This window comes from Diprion similis, chromosome 3 (assembly GCF_021155765.1).
Source record: "Diprion similis isolate iyDipSimi1 chromosome 3, iyDipSimi1.1, whole genome shotgun sequence".
In the NCBI taxonomy this organism is placed as follows: Eukaryota; Metazoa; Arthropoda; class Insecta; order Hymenoptera; family Diprionidae; genus Diprion; species Diprion similis.
Genome location: NC_060107.1, coordinates 8960324 through 8972674, shown reverse-complemented (window position 1 = coordinate 8972674; position 12351 = coordinate 8960324). Strand labels below are relative to the sequence as shown.

Below are 12351 nucleotides of genomic sequence, written 5' to 3'. Positions count from 1 at the left end.
TCAAATCGAAAATAAAATTAATGGGCTTAACGGGTCTGACTTTATCGCGACTTTTATAATGTATGCGCATACCGTATAATGTCACAGGTACATATATACATATACACATATACACACACATATGCATATGCATATATACATGTACAGTGAATAGTAGAGACGCACAAGAGATCTCCGGTGATTCTCTGCTGCAGCAGCTACGCGGTGACTCGAGTTAGTCGGTCGGATTATAAGCTCGTTTCACACGTATGCGCGGAACATCCCTCCTCTCTGCGGGATATCCGTAAGTGTGTGACGATTACACACAACCGTCGTGCGTTAACCCGAGCCCTATACGTGCATGGATGCATGGTGCAGGGCAAGGGGGCCAGGAGGTTGAACGGCGGGCCGCAAGGTAGCGCTGCCGCAGATAAGGCCCAACGCAACTACGTCACGCAGCGCAGCGAGTTACGCCTCTGCAATCGCATTAGCCACCAGCTAAGTAAGAAAAGCAATAATTATTCTAATGAGCGTGTATACGGCGCGCGAGTTGCAGAGCGGCGACGAGGTATAATCGACGCTAACTTTAGCCGCCTCTGCATTCCCGCTGATCGCTTTTTCATACTCCATTTTTATTTTCGCCGTTTTTTTTACACCAACGACATCTTTTCTTTTTCCTCTTTTTCTTTTAATCATCTCATTCTTGCACAGGCTGCTACTAATTGCTCCTTCCCGCCTCAACTGTAACTGATCAGACCCCGCGCACCTTTACGTGACTTTGCTCGCAACGCAACGAATTTCTTCTTTTTCCTTCTTCTCTAGATGTAGATGTAGATGTACGTCGTACGTGTAATAAACTTGGAAATGTCACTGGTGCAGCTGCTGTCATCGCCTGCAGCTACTTATATTGGAATAATGTGAAACGAGTAACGGACGCGAACATATTAAACGACATATGTGTATATATATATATATTTATGTACATATGTAAAAACTGCGCGATGCAGCTCACCTTTAGCGTGTTACCAATGCCCATACCTATTTCAGTTATTTCCGAGGACCGATATCAACCGGCGATCTTTAGCAAATGAGCCTCGCCTCGTCCTGGTCACTCTGAGGAGTGTTTCTTTCAACGAATGATCTACAGGGTGATTTAGCTACAACGGAAACATTTTTCGTATCTAAGAATTCCATATTGGCAATCTAAGTAATTTAAAGTTATCTTTGAACGATTAATTAAAGATTTTTTTTGTTGAATGTATACGATAAACGGAGAGTTGGAATGTTGGAGTAGTTTTCAGACGATGATTTAATTAAGTTTTGGAAAAAAAAAAAAATGATCACTCTTAGCACAGCTGATTTTTTTTACTCACTTGTTAATTTTGTTCAATTTAGTTTTTGCGAAAGCTGTTTAATTAATGTTAGATCATATTGAGCCTTAAAAACGTTTCCGGTCTATCCGAATCACCCGGTAGATGAACCAGCTAAAACCTCGACTAAAACAGACAACCGAAATTTATACCCACCATTGCCAATGCCCACCGCAGTCTGACCTAACCTGATCTAAGCTGACCCAAACTATCACATGGATCTAACAACCTCCAGCACCGATTTAAGGATTTAGAGCAAGCTGTTGAAAACCAGATCGTTGAAAACTTGTGTCTCTAGAAAAACAGCTGCTGAGAAGTGCACGAAACCGCTCGCCACTTCAGAGAAAATTATTTCCACGGCATAAGGTTTATTTTACTCCCATTTTTTGCCGCACATTTCTGTCTGTAAATATTAATATGTAATATTTTCCAATATTCATATTCAGGTTCAATAAATATTACTTGCCAAATATGTTATCATATTCCTGCATCAAACCTACCGGAAAGTTATGTATATAGTTCAATAAAGATTTTATTTCGCACGAAACAATACAGTTTCAAGAATAAGATCAACGTTCAAAAATCCCACGATAGTCGATCATTGATATTTTCCAGTTATAGTTATCTGAGTATTTCCGTTGTCGAGTAAACGAACAACCCGTAAAACGTTGAATAATTCCACCCCGAAGCCTGAGAAAAAGCAGCGTTTTTTTTTTTTTTTTTTTTTTTTTTGTTCTCTCTCAAACACCCTGAGTATACACATGTAGGCAAACTAAATTCTGTATCGAAACGGGTGTCACACACGGGGCATTATGAGCAGCGTTACGCCAACATCAACAACGATTAATAATCCCGCGAAATGGGCCCTGGGCCCCGTTTACGCAGGGTCATCTGTGCACACAGACGGAAGAATAAGCAGTGTTTGCCCTCGAGGCATTTGTCACGCGTGTCCCGGGCCCGGAAGAACCAAGTGGGACCCGTTCGATCCTTCTTCGGGAATTATGCACACGCACGAAGCGCGCGCAGAGTGTGAGTGAGGCCCCGATGCGGTGGGCCTCATCCCCTCCCCCCATCAATAAGACACCAGGGTGCGCCACCCGGTTACCGTACCGACCGAGTAAATATTTACTCGAGACCAGATTGATGGACCCCCTCGATTCGTTGTGCTTTTCGGCGAGCATGGGCTCCCTGACTTTTTCTCTTTCTCTATCTCTCTCCTTCTCTCTTTTGGGACCTCAGAGGAAGCGACGCCACTCACGGATTTCCCGTAAAAACTTCTGAATAGAAAACGAGTTTCGAAGTATACGGAGAGCCGCTTACGTTAAGCTGGATCATCAATTTTAGAAGATATTTTAAGGTTTTTGTTTGACCAACTAATCGCGTAAGTGCCACCGCGGCTTCGGGTTTTTTATTCTCTGCTCATTGCTGCCCGTTTTCAACTACTTCTGGTTATAATTATTCATTATCATTGACGAAATAACTTATGAGATCCATTTTATCACGAAGTTGAAGTTAATAACGTTATCGTGCCTGAACGAAGTATTAAATAAAAAAAAAAAATGAATTGTTTTGGAAACTACAAAATGACGGAATATGTTTAGTATACGAAATAGGAGTGCATGTTGATTTCGCATAATTTGAAATAACGAATTAACGAGTCTTCCTGAAATAGCATCGTTACATTAACCTCACGAACTTTAAGCTAATATTTTAACACGATAAATAAAATTTAACAGCTTCCTTCTATTTTTATGTAAAAATTTTATACGTCTACTTACAGTTCAAGTTTGACGAGGTTAATACAATTGAAAAATGTTTACTACACTTTCTTTCTATAGTAAATTAAAAATACGTAACAAATGCACGTATTATACGTACATAAAGTACCTACTTAAAACTACCATTTCACAATTACTGACTCTCAAAGTAATAACAGATTGTATAAAATAATTTTCATTCTCTTTGCGTTGATTTTCTAATAAAAATTAAGTCTCTAGCGCAGCCTAGCAGAGAATAAAAAGTTGAACGATCCTCGTACAACGAGGATAATTATAACAGCTTGAATGACAGTAGGACGCAAAGTGCAGCAGCTCTGTAACATTTGATACGACTATTTCCGAGTATAAGTTTATACGGGAGTAGTATTCATCAGCGAAGAATAAGAGAGAAGGCTAAGGTGGAGAGACTGCAGGTTTTTATCAGCAGTTAGTACAAAGTCATATCCGGTATGGATTGAAATCCGAGAGTAACGCGTCGGTGCCTATCTTCATTGTTGCATCGTTCAATGTGTCGCATGTCCAATGAGTGCGCGCAGTCTGCGCAACGTTTTAGCTTTTGGCGCACGGGTAACGCCGTGTTTACGCTCCGCGGCTACCGGACCCGACATGTTGGTACGCCTGCATTTATATCAATGCGTAGCACGTAGCTGCCCGCTTCTTTTCCTTCTCACGTTACGTTTTAGCGTCTCTTGCGAATTTTTACACAGAATTCGCCGAATTCATCCGAGCTTAGAGTTTAGCCGGAGGACACAATTCTGCTGTTAAGAATTCCGATTTCGCAGTTCAGAAGTCCGCTATTTTGGGCCGATTATTTGAAAGGGTGAAAACGAATTTGGAAGATTGTTTCAAGATAAAATCGATTTCTCAGTCAATATACATTCTCCCGTGGTATCTTTGGGACGCTACTCACCCGTCTGGGCCAAATAAAATCCCACAAGAGTTAATATCACAACGAATAACATTCATTAATGAATAATGGGCTCTTACATTTTTTCATATTAAGCGTCTCATTATGAATTGACGCCAGTTGGCGTCGGCCATAGAAGGTTGGTTATTCAAGAGGACATCTCGTACTCAAATGTGTCTAACTTGTCCATCGGACTTAGTCTACCTATTTTGCATTCAGGTTATAACACTTGGCTCAGGTCCTTCTATTCTACCGTGCGCTGCTAGCAGTTGAAATATGAATAAAAAAAGAATAATCCAATTCGTTGAAACGAGTCAATCCAACCATTGAACCAAAGATATTGGAAGGCTTTAGCTGATTGTGAGTTTACCGCGGACTAATAGCCAGACCCTTGACTCAAAAGCGATTCTTAGTTTTTTGCCGGTCAAGAGCCAGCCGGCGGACTTGTCCAAGATAGTAGAACGAAGACAAAGAAAGAAGAGAAAAACCATCTAGAAAAAGAAGAAAACGCGCGCACATGTGTGTACAACATACGTCTCAAGAAGGTTCAACCACTCACACGTCGAGGCTGGGATTCTCCTCTGATATGCACCGCGCTGACCGCGCAGCGCTTGGCTCTTGGCTTTCGACCTGCAAGTAGTCGCTGAGTAGCGAGGAACGGGGCCTGAGGGGAGTTTGCAGGATGAAATTGGAGTGCCGGAAGTCCTCCGTGTGGCTCAGAGTCGCGCAACCGTCAACAAACAGGCAAGAACTCTCGGTACTGCGGCTCCGGACCGCCTGCAGCGCGTGCAGAAGACGATGATACATTTATAACATTGTTACATTTCGCACATGTGGCTATATAGTTCTCTTTCCTCCCGCAGCTGCATTCCCGGGTACAGGATTAAGGGGGTGTCATAGTCGATTTTAACATTGTCACACATATCTTCAGATATCAAAGTCCACGTATTTTAAACGCAAAAAGGACTTAACAGCCCCGTTCTGTATACAATTCTGAAAAAAAGACTCGAATACATTTTTATGTGGTGCAGAAATAAAGAGGTGACGCGAAAACTACGAATATACTATTACGATTTCGTAGTTTTCGTGCCGTTTCTTTATTCTTGCATCAAATAACAATTTATTACATCGACCAGGGCAGCCACTTAAGGATAACGATAGTCTAGACTGATTGTAAGACCGGGATTTGTGTTCGTGATTGTTAAGCTTTAGCGATACGAAACAGAGAAAATTAAAAATTGTCAAAAAGTGAGAGAGAGTGAAGTTCGCAACGTTAATGTAACGGTTCATTTTTAAAAACAAAAATTATTTTGCACGTTTAGACTCGTCTCAAATTGAGTAATAAAAACTACGGAAGCAAACTTTTGACGAGTGTATACATATATTTTTCCATTGTTTTCAGGCATTAGAAATATAAAAGTAATAAACTCAACCCAGGCACAAACGCAATTTTTTTTTTCATTCTGACGTGTGTAATTCTTATATAGAGGGAGTAAAAATTTTGGAGGATCACGATATCGAAATTTCAGAAATTGAAATCTGTTTCATACAATTCAAATTCCGAAGCTGTGATGAATACCAAGCTTGAAAATATACGAGGTTGAAGTTAGTGACTTTATTATCGTAACGAAACCTTGAAAAAAGATCACTATTTTCTTATTTTTACAACCATTTTTAAGGACACTGCAATTGCAAAATATGATTATATTTCGTTTTATTACGGTTTATTGAATTTCAAGCCTTTCAAAAATTTTGAAATCTCGGCTTCTCCTTGGCACGAATCGCGTTACGATAACGTCACTAACTTTAACACGACGAGAATGCCATGTTCGAAATTCTATTACACAAGCCTGCAGCAAATCGGTAATCTGGGGCTGATTTTCGCGCCAAATTCGACAACACGTTTAATCAAGAAGACTCGTCGCGTCGGTCGGTCACGTATGGAGCGCAGCGCGTTGCACGCATGCACGCACGCACGCACGTATTTTCGCGCCAGCGGATCTGACTCAGCGCAGCCGACTCAGCGACCGCCTTCGCGGATTTCTTCGCACTCCCTCCGCGATAACTTAACGCTGCGCGAATAGTGCGCATGTGTGCGTGTGACGTCTTACTACATGCGTAGCCTGCGCAAATGCGAATTGCTAAATACTATCAGCGGCTTGAAGGTAGTTGAGCGTGTAAGTTGTTGCAGGAACACGCACAATGATACCCGACCACTTTAGACGACTAGGTTCGCGCATTCCGAAACCCGCGGACTGCGATATGCCATTCATAATTGCGACTGAATTTATCGCGGCGTGTATAGAACACAAATTCACAACTCGGGGTTTAGTACCTCGATTCTTGTGCGAGTTTTTCATGAACCAAAATCCACGATTTTAACCCTCCGTCGTTCAATATGGACGATATCGAAATTTTCGTTGTTTAACAATTTCTAATAATTAAATAATGGAAAATTTCGCGATGCGAACTATTGGAATATTAACTAGGCCCTGAAACTGATCACCTGAATTTTTTTGAAACTCTTTCAAAGCCCTTAGCGGGAGAAAAAAAGCCCAGGACGAAATCGTACATGTTAACCGACAACATCAGTAAAAGAACACACAACAGGCGGAGGGTTGAATAATTTTGGATTCCGATTTATAACAAATTTCTCTGATTATTATTCTGAATCGCGCTAAGCATTTCCTTATTTCACATTAAGCGTCATGATCAAAAGATTTTTCTGCAGAGGAAACAACTTAATTATATGCATATCACCTCGTCACTGACTCTAAAAGAAACTCCTGAACCAATCAAGTCGCAATTAATAAGAAAGAAAAAAGAAAGAAAGAAATGTAAAACGATAAAAACTACCGAGCAGTCTGTTACGCTACCGTGTGTCCCAGTTTTGCGATAAATGTTAAAGTGGTAGAAATCTGGGATGTTTATGCGAGTGACAAGTTTTCTGGTGACATAAAAAAAATCCTGTTAACATCTAATACATGTCAAGAAAATAAAAAAAACTAGATATCTACTATGTGTTATCTTATTCATTTATTTATTTTCTTTTTTTTTTTCTTTCTTTAATTCTTGTGATCTAGATCGAAACTGCTCTATATTGAGAAAGCTTGTTTTAAAATGTTTTACAACGAGCGAAATTTTATCAGGGATTTAACACTTAACGTTACACACACAACATCACTGCACCCCGCTAATTGAAATAGATTTTTTAGACGGACAGTATTAATGATAAAAATTACACACAACAAGGTAATGTATCTTCAAAGAAAAGATATTATACATAATTGATAACAAAATCAAGGTCCGCGTTAATCTCGGTAGCCATGATTAAAATTCGATTCTGGCCTTTTAATTAAACCGTTATAACGCGAAGCGATTAAACTGCTGGGGGCAGTTTCGTAGAGCGTCGTGTAAACTTGGGGACGCAAACTCGCCCCGAATTGGTGCTATTTCGAAACACTTGCAATAACGTATAATAATATCATGCTCGGGCACGATTCCGGCGTTACAGGAACCGGCAGAAGCATGTGTAACACGGATGTGCAGGGTAGGGACGAAGCGCACACAACATTGTCTCCCATCCCGTCTGCGGTAATGGAAAATGCGTGTTAGAACGCGGTGCGTACGTACTTGAGTGTCGTACGCGGGTTAACTTTCAATTATATACAAGGAAATTGTTGATCGAGCGACTCTGATCGGCCGGAGCCGTCGTCGTTCTGGCAAATAAATAAAATTTCGAGGGGAAAAAATGGAAGAAATTGAGTAAAAAAAAGAGGAAATGGAATATACCAGTCACAGCGCTTTCCCAATACGAGTGTCAATTATTGTAAGACACGTTTCTTCGATTCTCGTTTACATTCATCAACCATTCGAAACGGCTTTTTGTACAAATACCGAGTTCCGTGAGCGGTTATCGGAACCGAAAAAAGTAAAAGACACCGAACACGAGTTTCTTACTATTTCGAATTTTGTCCAATATGTTTTAACGCAATGTGAAGAAAGCCAAGCGGACGACGATCGAGCGACGCTTTTTATAACTCCTTAATTCGATAGAGTTGCAATTTATATATATCATCGTCGGTGTTTCCAAATTCGAGCCAGACAAATATATGAGAATTAAGTTCAGCAGCGGTTGTGGAAGAATCTGTTTTCAAATTGTAAAGATACTGAAAATTAAAGTAGTGTACTTTTCTGCAAGTGAAAAGTATAAAGTATTTATATGAAAAAACATTTACTACGTAATATCGATGTGGACCAATAATTTAATTATTTCATTTTTGTACTGTTTTCATTGATCAATTTTGGAACCAAGAATCGCATCCGTGTACGAAATTCATTCGCACTCGGTACAATGAATTTACTATAGACACTACTTTGGTGATGTTACAAACAAAATTCTTCCCTTTATTGGACAGTGTATGCAATAAATTTATAACTTATATTTTACAGTATTTACAATAATTATAGCAACCGATGGCTAAACTGCTTGTGTAATTAATTAACCTGCATGCCGAGTGATCGAATCACGGGTGATTTTCGAAAGTGGACTTTAACCTGATAGAATCGTCAACCTCTTGCTTGGAAGAGAGACTTTTTACAACTGAAACTGAAGTTTGAATGTAACTTCTCGGTAATTCGTGTGTTCTGTATAAACTTGAACAAATTTTATCCGAGGTTGAAGTTCGTAACATTTGCGTAACGAAACATTGAAAAAGGTCACCATATATCGCAAGTTTAGAATTAATTTATCTGTATGGTACAGAATGTAAAGTATCCTCCGCTTCACTTGCACCGTGATTTATAAAACTTGTTATAATAAAAATAAAGAATTCGATACAAATTCCACACGATTTTTTTCAACGATTGCGTGATTCTGTGCGTGCAGGTTACATGGCAACATAATTGTGCGATTAAGACACGCCATTTTGACCCTGAAACTTTCATCACTGCACAGACTTCAATTATTCAGCTTCGTATGCAACTTTCGTCATTAACAATCCAGCTGTTCGTTGGCTCTGGTTCCGTACTCACCGCTGCTACATCCTCCCAAGAACTCGACATCACGCACGCACGTGTGATGCGTTGGCGCAATCTCTGTATATCATCTCGAGCCGGACTGATGACAGATAAACTGTAATCTCCGCGTCCAATTTGAAACGCGTGTATAACCCATAACTATAACTCACTCAATCCTTCCCCCGCTTTCCATCCCTCCCGATGCTCTAGGATACAGGATTGACTCAATTTGCCAAGTCGGTGATTACGCAGAAGTTTTTAACAAACGTGATCGTCCTTTTCTTTTTTCTCTTGTCTCTAGATCATTTTTTCCGTAAGATCAAGTCGGTGAGACGAACAACAATTTGAAGGAACAGTGATTATCAATTGGCTCTACAAAACACTTGGAGAACCGGATAAGTCGGAACTAAAGTGGGAATAGATTTTTCGACTGCCGCAAGCATGATGCATATCAATTATGAGTGTTGCAATAGAAAACCGATGACCTGATCCCTAGACTTTGTCGTGAAGAACTACGGCGGCGTTACGAGGTTGGAATTTTTTTTTACTCCTCGTTATAACACTCCAGAATGCGAGACACCACCGAGTCTCTCGATGATAAAAGCGTGAATTTATGATACACATTTAATGACTAGATATCGTCGCGTCCAGGGAAAGTATATGTTGGGCATATTGCATAAACAAGCTTTCTATAGATACGACGAGAAAGTCTACGAACTATTATATTTTTCAGATACCAAGGAACAATTTTCAATACTGTACTCTACTAAGCTTCCCACATTGGAATGATTGGCAGGTGCATAATAAGTTCTGACACAAGTATGCACGAGATTTGTTCTATTTGTTCGAAACTGTAGCAAAGTGTACGAGACTGTAGAGTACAAGATAGTCGTCTAGTATTTATCCGCAGCATTTGTCTCTAGTTTTTGAGAGTCGAAGCAGAATTGCAGGATCAGAGATGCTGCGCCAAGATGAGGATGGAATTAGTAAAATAAAAAGTCGTTGACCGAAATTCAGTAAACCGTGACAAACCAAATAAACTTTTATTTTGAAAAGCCAAATCCTTGAAAGTCGTTCTAGAACAACTGAGATAAAGAAATGATGATTTTTTTCCTCGTGTTTCGTTACACCAACGTCACTAACTTCAGCCTCATGCGCCAAGCGAATAACTGGAAGATCGCATGAGCGTACTTAAGATACGCTTCGACGCAAAGCGTGCACGTGCGACACTGAATTCCGACAATTTAGGCCTACCATTGGGCAAATTCGATGAAAGTGTTTCCCTCGATCGTTGGTTTGCGGGGAACTAACGCACTTCGTGCGAATCTCGAGACAATAGCAACTAGCAATAAGCGATTATCAGAGCTTTTTTCACCTTCCTTGTAACTCCCGGTAATTTCACATTCATTTGCACGTTCGCTGGATTTAGACTGGCTGAGAATCGACCTAAAATTGTGTACCGAATAAGCAAATTGCCAATACGAGCTTCACCAAGCGAGCTTTCGATTCTTCCGCCTAATAACCCTCAACTCCGGTGTAAAATAAATTTTTCCTAATCGTTGCTAATTCTTATTTGCAACTATTGACAATAAAATTTATGCGAATTTTTTTTTTCTCTTGGAAAAAAGATTACGAAATTTTTAGAAATTCTTCGAAAATTATGCCGAATAAACGAAACTCACTAGAACTCAATCCTCGAAAGTGACAGGTCGAATAACGATCGTCGTTCATCGAATTGCCGGTTTGTTTCGCGCTTCGCGCAGTCTGCAGCGTGCATTCTGCATCTCGCTCGCACCTGCACCATAATATTTTGTGTGGGTGTGATCACGTGGCATTGAATAGCGGCTGGTGGTGCAGTCTTGGAGAAGAAGGGCGGATTTCTATGATCGGTATTTCCTTAAGAATTTGAAACAGGACTGGATCACGATTCGTCTTGACTAAACTTTATCCAATTTCTCAAAAATTTTCGCAAGCTTCGAGCTCCACGATACGAATGAACGATCATCCCGACTACTACTCACTAGCGAAACGATCGAAACGGGTAAATCGCTCCTATCATTCGGGGGCCTGAACGTCACGTGCGTGCGCATTGGCTGGGGGTGCAGGGTGAATGCACCAACGTGTGTAGGCATGCATGCGGTGCATAACCAAGTCACTCTGACTCACCTGCAAATTGGGTGATCCTCTGAAGGAGAACTGTGACATGTTGTGTCGGCCGACTATGGGCCGTAAGTAGTGAAACACCGCTAGGCTAGCGTCATTCTTTTTTCACTTCGCGGTCGTCATTGCACAGTCCACTGATTATATATATAGGTAGTAGGATAAATCACACTTCACACACTGCGGTAACCAACCAACCCCTTTTCTCCACCTTGTGTATGTACGAGGGGTCGGTTCGAAGAACGTTGCACCTTTGTTTCCTGTATATTATGTGTGTATATATTTGTATATATATAGGTATGTAGGTACGTGTATGTATGTATATGTATATGTATACTTTTTGACGAATTAGGAAAACGCACAAGGGTGTGATGCACCTCGAATTGATCGAGAAAACGTACACTGTTAATACGTCATCGTGTATCTGACTCGTCGCCCAAGTTTCGCCTTATAAACTTTCACATCCGAACCGTGATCGGTGATAATAAAATTCTGGAAAACTGTGTCATCGTGTCAAACTTTGAAGTTCACTGTACAAACTGCACTTTCGATCACTGAACGAATGAACTCGGACAAGTATCCGTCCCTTCGGTCGCGTTGCATACGTAACGACGTACGAAGCACTTGATTAGAAAACCCGAAAATAACCGAACAAATAAAGAAATAAAGAAACAAGGAAAAACCGATCTTTTTATCTCCACCCTAATCGACAACCACTCGCAGCAGTGGAAACGGCACTGACATCCAGACCAGCTGTTGGGGCCGGGCGGCTGCTGCTGCTCCAAGCGTGGTTCGTTGCCGGGGATAAACTGGCCGGAGGCGATGATTCGTGGAGCGCGTAAGTCGGGTGGCACTTTTAACGCGAGTCCGGAGTTGAATTGGTGTTGAGCAGGGCGGCGGGCACCGATGTGCTGCACCGGTGGCTGAGGTGCGAGGCGCGATGGATGGCTGGGTGGCTAACGCTTCGGCTCTCTCTCTCTCTCTCTCTCTCTCTCTTACTCTCCCTCTTTCTCCCTCTTTATATCTCTCTCTCTTTCTCTGTCGTACAGCCGAGCGGTGGCACGGCTGCTGAGCGTCCCGTGCGTCCCGTGCTACCGCCACGCGTGTCGCCGGACTCGGGACGAGATAGGCAGGTAGT

General features: G+C 41.2%; 1 protein-coding gene across 1 annotated transcript in view; it reads right to left on the bottom strand.

The window, feature by feature from the left end:
- LOC124404408 (iroquois-class homeodomain protein IRX-6) overlaps positions 1-11466 on the bottom strand; it is a 55660-nt gene extending 44194 nt beyond the window's left edge. Inside the window, exon 1 of the mRNA XM_046878504.1 lies at positions 11220-11466. Within this exon, the coding sequence (XP_046734460.1) occupies positions 11220-11258 (39 nt within the window). The 5' untranslated portion in view covers positions 11259-11466. The remainder of the gene's footprint in view (positions 1-11219) is intronic.
- Positions 11467-12351: the final 885 nt, after the last annotated feature.